At 40.6% G+C, this 13321-nt stretch overlaps 1 protein-coding gene across 3 annotated transcripts in view; it reads left to right on the forward strand.

The window, feature by feature from the left end:
• The first annotated feature begins 6 nt into the window (after positions 1-6).
• Positions 7-13321, forward strand: part of KLHL7 (kelch like family member 7) — a 54485-nt gene continuing 41170 nt past the window's right edge. Inside the window, exon 1 of one of the 3 annotated variants that reach the window (XM_006911987.2) lies at positions 7-270. In XM_006911987.2, coding sequence (XP_006912049.1) covers positions 151-270 — 120 coding nt within the window. In that variant the 5' untranslated portion in view covers positions 7-150. Of the gene's footprint in view, positions 271-399; positions 891-13321 lie in introns of those variants that run through there. The other 2 variants (XM_015589508.2, XM_015589509.2) reach the window with 2 other exon arrangements.

Genomic DNA, 13321 nt, shown 5'->3' on the forward strand with positions numbered 1-13321 from the left:
GCTCCGGTTCTGCACGGGACGCTGCCTCCCGGCTCGGGAGCAGGTCGCTGGAGCCGCAGTCGCGGCCGCGGTGGTTGGTAAACAGAAGCCTCAGCGTGCACCCTCTCGCCCGAGCCGGCGAGCCCCGGGCGTGAACCGAGCTGACGGAGGATGGCGGCCTCCGGGGTGGAGAAGAACAGCAAGAAGAAGACCGAGAAGAAACTTGCTGCTCGAGAAGAAGCTAAATTGTTGGCAGGCTTCATGGGCGTCATGAATAACATGCGGAAACAGGTACCGCCTGTATGGGAGGGACGGACGGCCTGTGTGCGAGGGGGGAGGTGGCCCTGGGGGTCGCGACCCTCTCCTTTCTGTGTCCTCGCCCTCCCTTCCGTTTTCGCCCGCAAGCAAAGCAGCTGTTAGTGGAGGGTCGCGTTAGACTGTTGTCGTGCAGAAGCGCCTCCTCGTCTGCCGGTGCTGTGACTCCCAAGTCAGATTCCGGGGCGACTGCTCGGGCTGGCATTCGGTGTCGGGTGTCCGTTGTATAACAGCTTTGCCCTAGTTATCTCTGTGAGGCGAGGATCCCTCCATTGGTGAGCAGTTTTAAGGCGTCGTGAGATCTTGTGCGAAGAAGCCCATTGGCACCGCCCAGCCCGAAGACCCCAAAGAAAGAAGCATTGCTTGGCCTGAAATCAGATACTCTTAAATAAGGATCCCCGCCCCCTTCCGTGGTACCCGGGTGGAGCTAGTTGAAGACAAATCCTCCTGTAAGTGTTCATTTAGAGCAGAAACTGTCACGGATAAATACCGTGCCGCATTTTTAAGGGCACCGTGCGCCTCTGTTATTATGAGCAGCTCTTTGTTCTGTCTTTGGTGTGTGGCGCATTAACGAGTCTTCAGCACGTCGGCGAAAGGTAGGTTATGAAAAGAATAGATTTTAACGCCAAAGAATGTAAACTAGAGAGATTTCATTTATTTATTTTTCAATCCCATAACATCTATGCCACTAAAGCATAGAAAAGCCACTTGGTTACCTTTTCATTTCGTAAGCTTTATTTATGGAAAACAACGCATCCAAGGAGATTTGTGGGAATGTTCCGGTTTTGTGACAGTGGCCCTGTTTTTCAGGAGGACAAAAGCAGATTGTGAGTATGAGTAACTGCTAAACCTGGTTTGCTTATCTAGTGGTTTTGATGAGAATGTGGACAGCAGTTGAAGAATTTAAGATCTTTATGAAGATCTTAACTTTGGTTTCTTTAACGGAATTCTGACCGCTGCGATCTTGTCTTTGTTCATCAGCTCCTGGCGTACTGCGTGGTGCATGAATGCAGTAGATATCTGTGGGGATGCCTTTAAATCTTTCCTGGCCTTTGTGCTGAAGTACCTGTGAATGTCTGGACTCAATATTTTATGTAATTTTCATGTATCTATTGGCATGTTACATGCATGTTACTTTAATGTAAACCTTTATATTTATAGCACCACTGATTTTGAATGCACTGGTGCATTTAACTAGTGTCTGCCTGTAAACGATAGTTGAACACAGGTTCTCCAGTGCTCAAATTCCTTTCTAGCAAACCTCCCACTCCCCAAAATATGCGTTTTCATCCGTGGACTATAGCATTGTAAAGCATTGCCTCATTTCTTAGATAAGGTGCAGCTGGGTTGCAGCATCAGCTCTTTCCTTGAGGGCACTGTCTGAGACTGTATTTTTAGCTCTTGGGTTTAAAAATTGATTCATATCCATTTCTTAAACCTACCTCTAGAGTATTTTAACATCTGTTTATTTAATGTCAAACTAGAAATACAGTTCTTGAAATCAGGATTCCATTACTGAGTAGGAAGGAAAAATGGATGCTGAGTGGCAACCAGGGATCTCTTCCGCAATGGTTAATTGACCTTGACATGCTGGATTCTCCTTTTGTCAGTGGCTTTGCATGTTAGTCAGATATTTCTCTAATAGCACTTTTACCAACTTCATGGAATCGTACGTCTTTTGCAAAATGCGCAGGTTCACTTTGCATTTGATTTACATTATACTTGTATTGTTCTGTTTAACATTGTAACACAGGAGAGATTCACCAAGAATGACTGACAAGGTCACTTGATAGAAATGACAGAAATCAAAGCTGGTTTGAGCCAGAGGAGGAATGTTGGACTGACGACAAATTTTATGTGTTCTTGTTCTTTAGTGAATATTTTTGTGTTGTGAGTATTTTTGCTTTTTATGACCTCGTTGCTTTGGAGATCAGGATAATGAGTGCGTGATTGACAAGGATACCTCTATCTGTACCTAGAAACATGTCTAGAATCTGAGAACACTGCAAAATTAGAAAACCTGAATTTCAATTCATACTCTATCATTAATTTTTATAATTCTAGATGTAATGATTTAGGTTATTTCATCTCTCCGTAGCATAGTATATTATATATAGCATATTATGTATAGTCAGTCAGTCCTATACATAATGGTGAAGAGGTTCTGCAGAACCAGCAGCTTCAGCATCTTATGGACCCTTTTCCTCCATCATCCTTTCAGTCATTTCTAGCCTTTTGTTTTTAAGTAAACTTTCCAATGAAGTAGAAGATTCATGTAAAAGGATACAAATCATAACTGTGTAGCTCAATGAATTATTACAAAGTGACTACGCCACCACCAAGAAATAGAACATTATACACCAGAGGTTCTTCCTTATGCCCTTCTCAGTCACTGCTCCATCAAAGGTAACCACTATTTTAACTTCTTTCATCATAGATTTGGGTGGTTTTGTTGTTGTTGTTAACTTATATGAATGGAATCATACATTATATACTCTTGTGTCTTGGTTTCCTAAAGTCAACATTATGTTTGTGAGATTATTCTGTGTTGTTGTGTATAGCTCTGGTTCATCGTCATTGTATATAGTATTCCACAATTTATCCATTCTGTCATTATGGACATTTGGGTTATTTCCAGATTGGAACCATTAAGAAGAGCACTATTTCAAACATTTTTGTACATGTCTTTTGATGTGCATATGTATACACTTCTGCTGAGAAATACCTAAGAGTGGCATTGTCGAGTCATAGGTTATGCTACATGAAGCTTTACTTGGTACTGTCATACAGTTTCCAAAGTTTTGCCCATTTACACTTCTACCAGGTGTGTGTTGAGAGAGGCTTTTGCTCTACATCCTTTCAATACTTGGTATTGACTATTTTCATAACATCGGCCATTCTGGTGGGTGTATAGTGGCATCTTATTTAATTAGGTTGTGCATCTTTTTATTTATTTCCCTAACTTTTCGTTTACATTAATTTTATTACCTGATGCACTAGAAGGGGCTCTGCAAAGCAGGACTGGGTCATAGTCACTAGTGCACACATCCAGTTGTTGCTCTTGTGTTACTGAAGTCCAGAAGACCCTTAACATTCGAGAGAGATGTTTTGAGACCTTCCTAAGTACCACTATCGTTTACAGTTCCCTCACATTAAATGAGTTAAATCATAATTGGAATTTGAAAGCTTATGTTAAAGGCCTATTGAGAGTTATATGAGAGAACCACAAGGCAGATCTGAGGATTGAATACTGTGCAGACAACTGGGCTCACTTACTAAAATGGCTCAGCTTCTCCAAGACAGTAAATTACTGCATGTCGTTAATCTTTAGGGTCTCTCGTGGAACGCTTCTTGAGCTCTTATTCTCTACCAGCCATTCTGCAGTGTTTTACATGCTTTGTCTCACTTTATTCTCATAACTCCATTGACGGACCTTTCTCTATTCTTAACTCTCTGTCTTCTCTTTTTGTCTGTCCAGCTTAGGAGCTATCACCTCTGTCTCTTCACTTTCTTTCCAGTGCCTCAAGCTTTCTTAACCCTTTGTCCTTTTGTCACATCCATCTAGCAAAAAGCATTAATGACTCTTTACCTTCTCTGTGCAACACCTCCAAGCACAGCTGGAGAATATGCCATTACTGGGCAGCCCTCTGCCAGGTAAGTCCTGACTTCCGCTGGGCTGTCGGTATTGGCGAGTGATCCTACTTTCCATTTATTTTACTGTTTTCCTCTAATTAGAATCTTTTCTCTGTATCTTCACTTTCAGTACATCATCCTTCTTTCAACATCACAAATAAATAGAAGGCGTTAGTCTGGAACTATCTAACTTTTAACTTTCCACCACCAAATTCATAAACCTGTTTCGACACTTTCCTTTTTACTCTCTTTACGCTGCTGCAGTTGAGAAGCTGCCTCTTTTCCGTCTGGGGCCAAAGACTTGCACCTGGGCTTTGACTCCCTCAGTACTAGTCTGGTCAGAAAAGTTACGCTGTTGATTATTCCATCTCTGTTGAGCATCTCTAACTTCTCCTTCTGTGCTGGATTCTAGCCATCAGCATTTAGGCACGTTTTAACCTCTCCAGCTTTTAAACCAACAAACCAATCCATCCATTCTTAGTCTCAGTATTCCCTGTACATAATCTCTCTCCCCCTTGTTAAAACCGAAAGGTTTTCGCTGCCTCTTTTGGCTCACTATTATCCTGTCTCAGTCTGGCTTTCCAACTCATCCATTCAGATGTATACTTATTGAGAACCCACTGTGTGCTAGACATTTTGCTAGATTTTGGAGTTGAAATGGTGAGTAAAACCTGATAGTTACTATCCTCACGCAGTTTATCGTCTAGGGGGAGAGTGAGATATTAATCAAATAGTCACACACACACACACACACACACACAAATGTAAAGTTGCAACAGGGGTAGGTATTATGAAGGAAAAGAACAGGGTTCAGTGAGGCATATGGATAGATGATTTGACTTTCAGGAAGGTTTTCCTAAGTAAGTGGTAATTGAACTGAGAGCTAAAATAAAGGTAGATGTTAACAAGGCACCTTAAGGAAGAGCCTCTTAGGTAGAGGGAACAACATAGGCAGAGGCCCTGAGTTGGAGAACTACTTACCATAGAAAGGCAAGTACAAGAGACTGATTAAAGGTCAGTGTGGCTGGAGCACAGACGTAAAAGGAAGGATGGTGCCAAATGAAACTGGAAAAAAACTAGCTAGAGACCTACCCATGCATTGCCTCATAAGTCAAGTTAGGGGGTTTTGCCTTTATTCTAAAACTCTCTCAAATGTATATGTGAGTGAGGAGGAATCAGTGGGTATTATCTTTTTCTTTTGGGGGGAAAAAAAAAACAAAACAAAATGCTCTGTGGTGAATGAATTAGAGAGCTCTCAGACCGATTGCTTTGCAGACCAAATAGGAAGTTGTTGCAGGAGTAGCCCAGTGAGATGGGCCTTTGGACTAAGGTGGTAGCAGCAACAGCAATATCAATGAAAAAAAGAGGGTAAAATCAATAGGACTTGGTGATGGTTGTGATGACTAAATTAGATAACCATAAGATAATTTAAAATGCAACCTAATAATGAGTAAGTTCTCAGTAAATATTGGCTATTTTTATTGCTATTGTGATAGTGGTGATTGATTGGGTGCCGAGGAATTCAATACAAGGTGTCACTTATGACCTCTGCGGTTCTAGAATATATCACTTAAAGAGGTGATAACTGGAAAAGGATCAAGGCTTTGAGGAAAGGGTTATAATTTGTGTTTTAGATACTTTTGGTTTGTGAGGCCCATGAGACATTGAGGTATATGAGTTGACAGGTCTGGAGAGTCATGGGTTAGAATTGTAAACTTATGAATTATCTGCAGAAAGAAGGTAACTTCTTGATTGAAGCTGTGGAGAGTCAGGTATCTAGGATAAAAGCTAGAGAATGGGCCTATAAAGGACACAAAAAAGAAATGGCCAGAATAGGAGGAAAATGAGTTTTGAGAATCGGAGAAGAAATTGTTTCAGAAGGAAGATGGCACATTTTGAAGCCTATGATAAGTCAGAGTAAGGTTCGAACTAAAAATGCCCATAAGATATAGCAACACAGAGGGGCTTGTTGAATATAGTGAGAGTTGTTTTGATGGAGAGACTGAGAAGTCAGATTAGCATGAGTAGAAGTGAGTAGGTTATGAGAAAATTGAGACAGCTATTTGGAGAAATTTGGTCCTGAAGGAAGTGAGGGAGTCAAATGAAAGCTGTTTGGTTTTACTTGCTTAAATGGGAGATATGTAAGTGTGTTTAAAAACTAGCGAGATGAAGAGGTCGAATATATGAGACGGAATAGGTAATTAATAGATGGTGCTGAGATGAGATCCAAAGGCAAGGTGATTGATCTCATATAGGAGGAAGACAGTTCCTCGTCCATAAGAGTGGGAAGGAGGAGAGGGTCGGTAGGTAGTTATATTTGGAATCCGGAGAATGAAGGCGTTTCTGTCCAAAGACTTTCGTTTTCTCTGAAAAATAGATGAGATCATCTGCTAAAATGAAGGACGAAGATGAAGCTGGAGGTCGAGGAAAGATTTTGCAAAAAGTAGAAATAGTATGATGGCAGGCAGGTTTTTCAGAAGATTTTTTGAGGTTAATTTTTATGACTGTACAACGAATATTAATCCTCTGCCTGGACTTCAAAGCCTTATCTGATCTGATACCAGCTTATTTCCCCAATCAGATCTCCTAGCACTTGTCTCTTAGCCATTTCACTCCAGGCACCTGTCTTCCTTTCAGAGCCTAAAATGTTGTACCCGTGCCTATGACTCTCGTCCCCTCCTACTCATGCTTCAGTTCTTACCTTAGTGCCACTTCCTCCCTGAATGCCCTAGATTATGTCAAGGCCCTCTATTTCATATACCTTACAACACTCAATTTCTTCATGCATTTGTCATCGCAGTAAAGGCAATACACACATTATAGTTTGTTGTGTGTCTTTGCTACTGGGCTCTAAGCTCCATTATGGCAGGGACCGTGTCTGTCTTATTCAGTGCTGTATTGCCAACATCTATCACATAAGTGCTCAAATTTTTAATAGTTGATGTCATCATTACGGTTGCTAACACCTATAGGGTGAGGGCACAGTAAGAAGACAAGTGGACAGAGAATGAAACTTTGGGGAGCATCAGCATTTTAAAGAATAGGAAGAAGAATGCTTTGGAGATTAAGGAGCAGACAGAAGAAAGATAGCCAGTAATGATCAAACTCAAGGTATAAGTTAATGAAGAAGAAGAGATAGGAGGATCAAATGTTATAGGGAGGCCGAAAAAGATAAAGTGTCCACAGGGTTTGAAAATGGGAGGTTTTAGCAAGTACAGTTTTAATGGAAGAGTGGAGGAAAACAGAATTTAAAGGACAGAGGAGAGACAGAGTAGTGAGGACAGAGAGAGGGACCTGCCTCCTGTGCGGCCCAGGCTTTCCAGGATGGGATTAATGTTCCTCCCCTAAATCTAGTAGTATCTAGTGCACACAGCCTTCGTGACACACACCACATGCGTATTGAATGAATGAGTACAGCAGCACATCTTCAGGGAGACATGCTTGCATTAACGTTCCCTACTGAGGAGAACGACAATCAAGATTTCGGAGATGCAGGAACCAGGCCAGCCCCAAAGTCCCGTAGCCTTTCTTTAGCACACCGCTTTCATTACACCTCGACGCTAACTACTATCAGTCTGTTTCTCTTCAAGAGTTTCAAATCCTAGGGAGAGAGGATCTGATAGACCTAGTTTTGATTAAATGTTAATCCTTTGCATAAATTATCTATACTAAGGAGAACAGGGCCATGTAGCACAAACATGATCTTGAAAGACTCGTTTTATGTATTGAGGTCATTCCCTGAGAATGGGGAATTGTAAGTCAGGTAGCTACTCCAGTGGGCATCTACTACAAGGATTCACATCAGTGGTATAGCTGGTATATATTTTAGTACATAATACAGCATATAATTTAGTTACATTCTGTTGAGCTGTCAAAAATATAGCTGATTATTATTTTAAGAGAGACATTCTTGAGATTATGCCATCTAGGCTGTCATAAATTCTATACCTCTCAGATTAGTTTACTGGAAAACAGTATGCCAGAATTGAGTTATTTCTTAGACCTTTTCTTTGAATTAAATTCAATTTATATTATACTGTAAGCTTTCATATGAACAATTATTTTTAAAAGGTTTGTGTCTTCTATAAAATTCTTTTAGTAATGTTGTCTTTAGTCACTCATTACTTTGAGAAACCACATGTTATAGTGGAAATAATATGGACTTTGGAATCAAACAGACCTGGGTCTGAATCTTAGCTCTGTCTTCTAACTAATTGTGTGACATTGGGCAAGTCACAACTTCAGCCTTTTATGTTCTTATCTGGACAACAATGATCATGATGTCATACTAAACTAACTTACTGATGTTGGGAATAATGAGAGAAGGAATGTGAAAACTCTTGATAAATTATTCAGCATAGTACAAATATTGTTTGTATTGTTATTATCACAGTGAATCTTCTGGGATTCCTGGTTACCAGCAACAGAAAGTAAAAATAATTTATTGCGAGGATATACAGCATTGACCATAGGCTGGAAGATGAGCAGGCATGGCAAACGAGCAGGAACCAGGGTTTCTCTGGTAGCCAGACTGCAGAAACCCTGGAGTCAAGGTTACAATGCAAGAACAGTCTTGACCACTTGCTGCTGCTGCCATAAAGATGATTTTTCCCTCCATCTATCATTCAGGTTTTAAAATCCTGGAAGTAGGTGTCTAATTGGCTGTCTTTATATTGTTTGCCAGCTTGGGGCTTTGCTAAGGAGTGAGTAGGAGAGAATTGCCCTCTCTCCAAGATAGTTCATAATGAGCAATTTTTCCAGACATGGAAGATTGGGGTTCTAATAAGCAGAAAAAATTAGATGCTGGATTGCCAGAATCCACAAATGTCCACTATGGTCTACACTTTAGCCTGTTCAATACAAACATGAATGTTCTTATTCTCATTCTTATAATTTAAAAAAAAAATGTCACCAATCAAGTTTTTTCACTCATGACATCTAACCCCAAGTTCAAGATCTCTTAGTGATATCCATTCCTTCTGTAATCATTTCAAGATCTTAAGGGCTAAGTAAATAAATTCTTCATGTGATTGTGGATGGAAAAGAAGAAAGGAAAGGGGTTAAACTTATGTAAATATAAGAACAAGGATGAAAATAAAAGTAGAAGCCACATTCATTGTTTATTATTATTTATTTATTACTATTTTATTATTTATGGCTTCGTTCACTGCCTATTCCTCTTCTTTGTCTTTAGCTAACTCCCCAAGGTTATTTATCTGATGGAGTGACCTGATCCTTCAGTCTTAGGTATCTTGAGCCTTTGGTCTTGCCTGTAAAGAGTTACTTTAGTCTTTCATTAACATTTACCACTAGATTTGGCAGTACCCGTGTTGAGTCTGGGATTCAGTTTTATGCTGCTTAAACCTGCTTACCCTGTTGCTAGTTAATGGATGTTGGCAGAAGATATGAGACTCCTACGTCAGAGACAACAGACTTGATTATTCACAGCAGAGCATCATGAGGGTCAGAATGTATGTCTCAGTTCCCTTTGCCCCACAAATACTACGAGGGTGACATGGTGGACGTATACACAGTGTGTTTGTGTTGCAGCTAAGGAATGAACGCTGAGCTTAAGGAATCTGCCATTTTTATAGCAAACAATAAACAAACCTGGTCTTTATCCAGGAGATGAGACATTATCTCAGTCTCTTACAGTCACTCACTGCCAAAAACAACCTTGAGAAATAGTGGCCTGGGTAAAGAGTGGCAGGGCCTTGCATTCTTGGCATGTCCAGGAAGACACATAGGAACTCATAGAGTACTGTCTCTCCCAACAACCAGAAGGTACCCAACAGGATCCACTGAGTTCCAGCCATCCTCTCCTCCATGGATGGCCAGCGTCAGGCCTCTAGCCAGATGTAATAACTTTTGTTGTTTTTACCCAGTGACTGAGAAGGCCAAAATGACCAGGTCATAGTTGCAACTTCCAATTCCGTGGAAACGTTGTTATATCACTTGGTCGAATCATTCTTTCTTCGGTTCCCAAATCTCTAGCAGAACCCACCTACAAAAAAACTACTTGCTGAGATTACAAACAAATTTTTTGTAAGTGAATCATTAAGCATTATAGTGAGGGGAGCTTTTTCTATCCCTTGGTTGCTAGGCAAGTTGTGGCTGCAGAGAAACCATTCTGTCTATATACATTCTATGAAATCAGATCATTTGAAAAATGGATTCTGCTGCTTAAAGAAAAAAAATTGAAAACCACTGGTATAAGGCTTTTCCCTGAAAAGAGAATATACTCTGTGTGTGTGTGTGTGTGTGTGTGTGTGTGTCTGTGTGTGTCTGTGTGTGTCTGTCTGTCTGTCTCTGTCTCTGTCTCTGTGTAGTGTTGAAAACAGTGGGCAGAGGAACTGAGAATTGGAAGTGTGAAACATTTGTCACCTCACCCAAAGGAAAGGAAATAAGGTCTCTTGAGCTCATATCTCTCTTCCCTTTTGCCCAATGAGAGAGAAGTTTCTATCTAGTTGTTAGAACTTAAGACATTGCTGTTTTATTAATGGTGAGGTTACTCCATTGATGCTCACATACTTCTTCTTAAAGTCTCCATCTGCTAAGCAAGGCAGGTAAGGTATGTCTTGTGGTGGACTCTATAAGGTGGATTTGAACCCAGCCATCTTTTTTTTTTTTTCCTTGCAGGACGTATAAATATGCAGATTTCTAAATTTAGGTTATTGGGGTATGCACAGGTGAGTAGAAAGGCCTATGTTGGCTTCTCAAACAAAGCCTCATTTTTCAATTGTATTTTACTAGAGAAGCCCTGCATATGAGGAATTAGCAAGTACTTGCCCGGCTGTCAATATTACGTTCTGTTGTGTCTCATTTGGACGTTGATACTTATGTAAATGCCCTGAGTTGGGAATCTCAGAGGGCTGAATGGTAGAATTCAGGCACCGAAGCCCCATCCCTCTCCCAACAGAAGTAGCTAGCTGTAAGTTCTTATTTCCAAGTTTACTCTGTCTTTTAGGTTTTCTGTTTTCTTGCTGGCACAGGGAATGCTTTGTTCAAATGCTGATGAGGCATCCTCTATCAGTAACTGTTCTTTCGTGTATTCCCTGAAGGCCAGTTTAGCAGTTGAAGTTTTCATTCCAGATAGCTTTGAAATGAAAAGATATCTGTTAACTCCAGATTGAAAGTTCACTTCCATTTCCCATCTCACATTTTTCTCAACCATGATGTCATTCATTCATAGCATTCTAGATTGTCTCTAGTGAACCATGTGACAGCTTAAAGCACTTTATCTAATTCCATACTGGCAACATAAAATCTCCCAAATTTGACTCTTACGAACCCTCATATTATTAAATTCCCGCATCTGTGATCTCTGTGTAAATTAAAATGAAAGCAATTGCAATTGTCTGCTCTCCCTGGCTTTTTATACTGCCGAGTCGGCAGTGTAAGGCATTTGCTTACGTGTTTGAGTAGTCAGGATAGCTTCTTCAGCAGCTGCAGTGTGTGCTGTCTTCCATTAGAATAGATTTAGTTTAGCACCTCTAAAGCTGAATTTCTCCAGCTCAAGGGTAGTTGTTGGTACCACTTGTTTTCAGTATGTCAAAGGGACCCTAGGACTCTTAAGCACAGCATCATCCCCACCTCCACAAACCTGAAAAGGTTCAAGCAGATCTCTCGTCTCTCTAATAGTGCAGATGTCGACGTATTATTTATATAGTCCTCACCCACGTTATTGTTCCCAGCCCAAAACAGAACAGAAACTCCAGTTTCTGGGGGAACAGAATTATCAAAGAAAACAAAAGAAAAACTCTTGGCTTTTGGTATTGACAGGTTGCCAGTCTAATTGACAGCCCCTCAGACTAAATCCATCTGAGAAGAATTACTTATCAAGAAGCTAAGAGGGACACTGCATTTACCATAGAGAGAAGGGACTTTTGATCTATGCATAATGATGCTTCACTGGCATAGGACATACTGTTTTTCTTGGGCAAAATGTTAGACATTTGCCAGAGGATCCACCAGCTGCTGGGTCTCCTAGAGTTTCCTTTTTTGCCCTGTTCATCCTGCACATTTATTTACGTCTTAATTTGTATTTCTTTTTCTTGCCCTGTGTTCCTGGCTAACCAGTGCTAAAATGATTGAGTTCTGTCTAGTGACAAAGTCTTCGCTCTCGAGAGAAGAGCAAGCCACATTTGTAGCAGGCATGGAACAGAGTTTGTGGCTTTGCATCCTCTGCAGTTCTGACTCTTCTGATCTACATCTATGTGTCCCCATTTTGATCTGTCTTGCTGTTAAGTTCTTTGTATCTATTAATCCTATCTTTTAGAGTCTTTTTTCTGCCCTATGTGTCTCACCTGGCGAATGACCTTTAGCAGATTCCTCTAAGGCCTGTGGTCCCCATAGGGACCAGTATGCCTTGCAGTGTGCTCCTCAAAACCTTGCTTTCCTCGTTATTTGATTTTTCCAGGCCTTGGAAACTTGGTGGTAGAAGATGCATTCTTTTCTGTTACCAATTTGTGTCAAATTGGGCTGTGTCCCTTTGTTCTTTCTAGGTAGTCTCAACTGAGTCGTTAACCTGCTTGGGTTGAATATTTTCCTTTCTATGTCATGTAGAGCTAACATCGTGGAGATCAGAATACCTTCCTTCCTTTTCCTGTCCTTTTCATTTTGGGCCCGGGTGTTTGTTTTGCTAACATACTCCTTCTTCTAGTGCCTTTCTTTTGTAGATTTTGCCATAGTGAAAAATAAGAGGTCAGCGTATTCAGGATTGATTCAAGGACTGAAAAGTTTAATTGTTGTGCTTAATTTCAGGAACTATTAGGATACATTCTACAGAAGCATTATTTTTAAAATGTAGGAAATTAATATTCACATTAACTTACTTGCAGAATTTCTGTGACTAGCAACAACGTTCAATCTTTATTAGATGCATCAAACCAGTACCAGATTGAACCTGTGAAGAAAATGTGTGTTGATTTTTTGAAAGAACAAGTCGATTCCGTTACTGCCACTCCTCACCAGTCTCAGTAAGGTAATTCCAATTATGAGGAAGTCTGGCATCTAACTTAGGCCTGGACCGTGTCTGAGTTACTTGGCTTCCCGTTAATGTGACCCAGTGCTCTTCCCTCAGCGTCTTATTTCTACAAACTTCGCAGATAGTTCCACTGTAGCCTGCACCATTTCCGTCTTCCCACCCATATGACCTTGCAAATTACTTAACAAATTCATGAAATAGTCTATCGCTGATCTTACTTTTACCTTTCAAATCCATCTGAACTCACTATGTCCAACTGTCCCAGTCTTTAAGGGCCGTCCTCTAATTATTTTTGATTTTTTTACCTTTCGCTTTAAGAGGAATCTTACAAAAATTTCCTAGGGACAGGCTCTTTCTGAGACAGCCATTTTAATCTACTCCTGGTTTTCCTCTTCCTTCATGACATCT

The sequence above is a fragment of the Pteropus alecto genome, unplaced genomic scaffold, assembly GCF_000325575.1.
Source record: "Pteropus alecto unplaced genomic scaffold, ASM32557v1 scaffold21, whole genome shotgun sequence".
Taxonomy (NCBI): domain Eukaryota; kingdom Metazoa; phylum Chordata; class Mammalia; order Chiroptera; family Pteropodidae; genus Pteropus; species Pteropus alecto.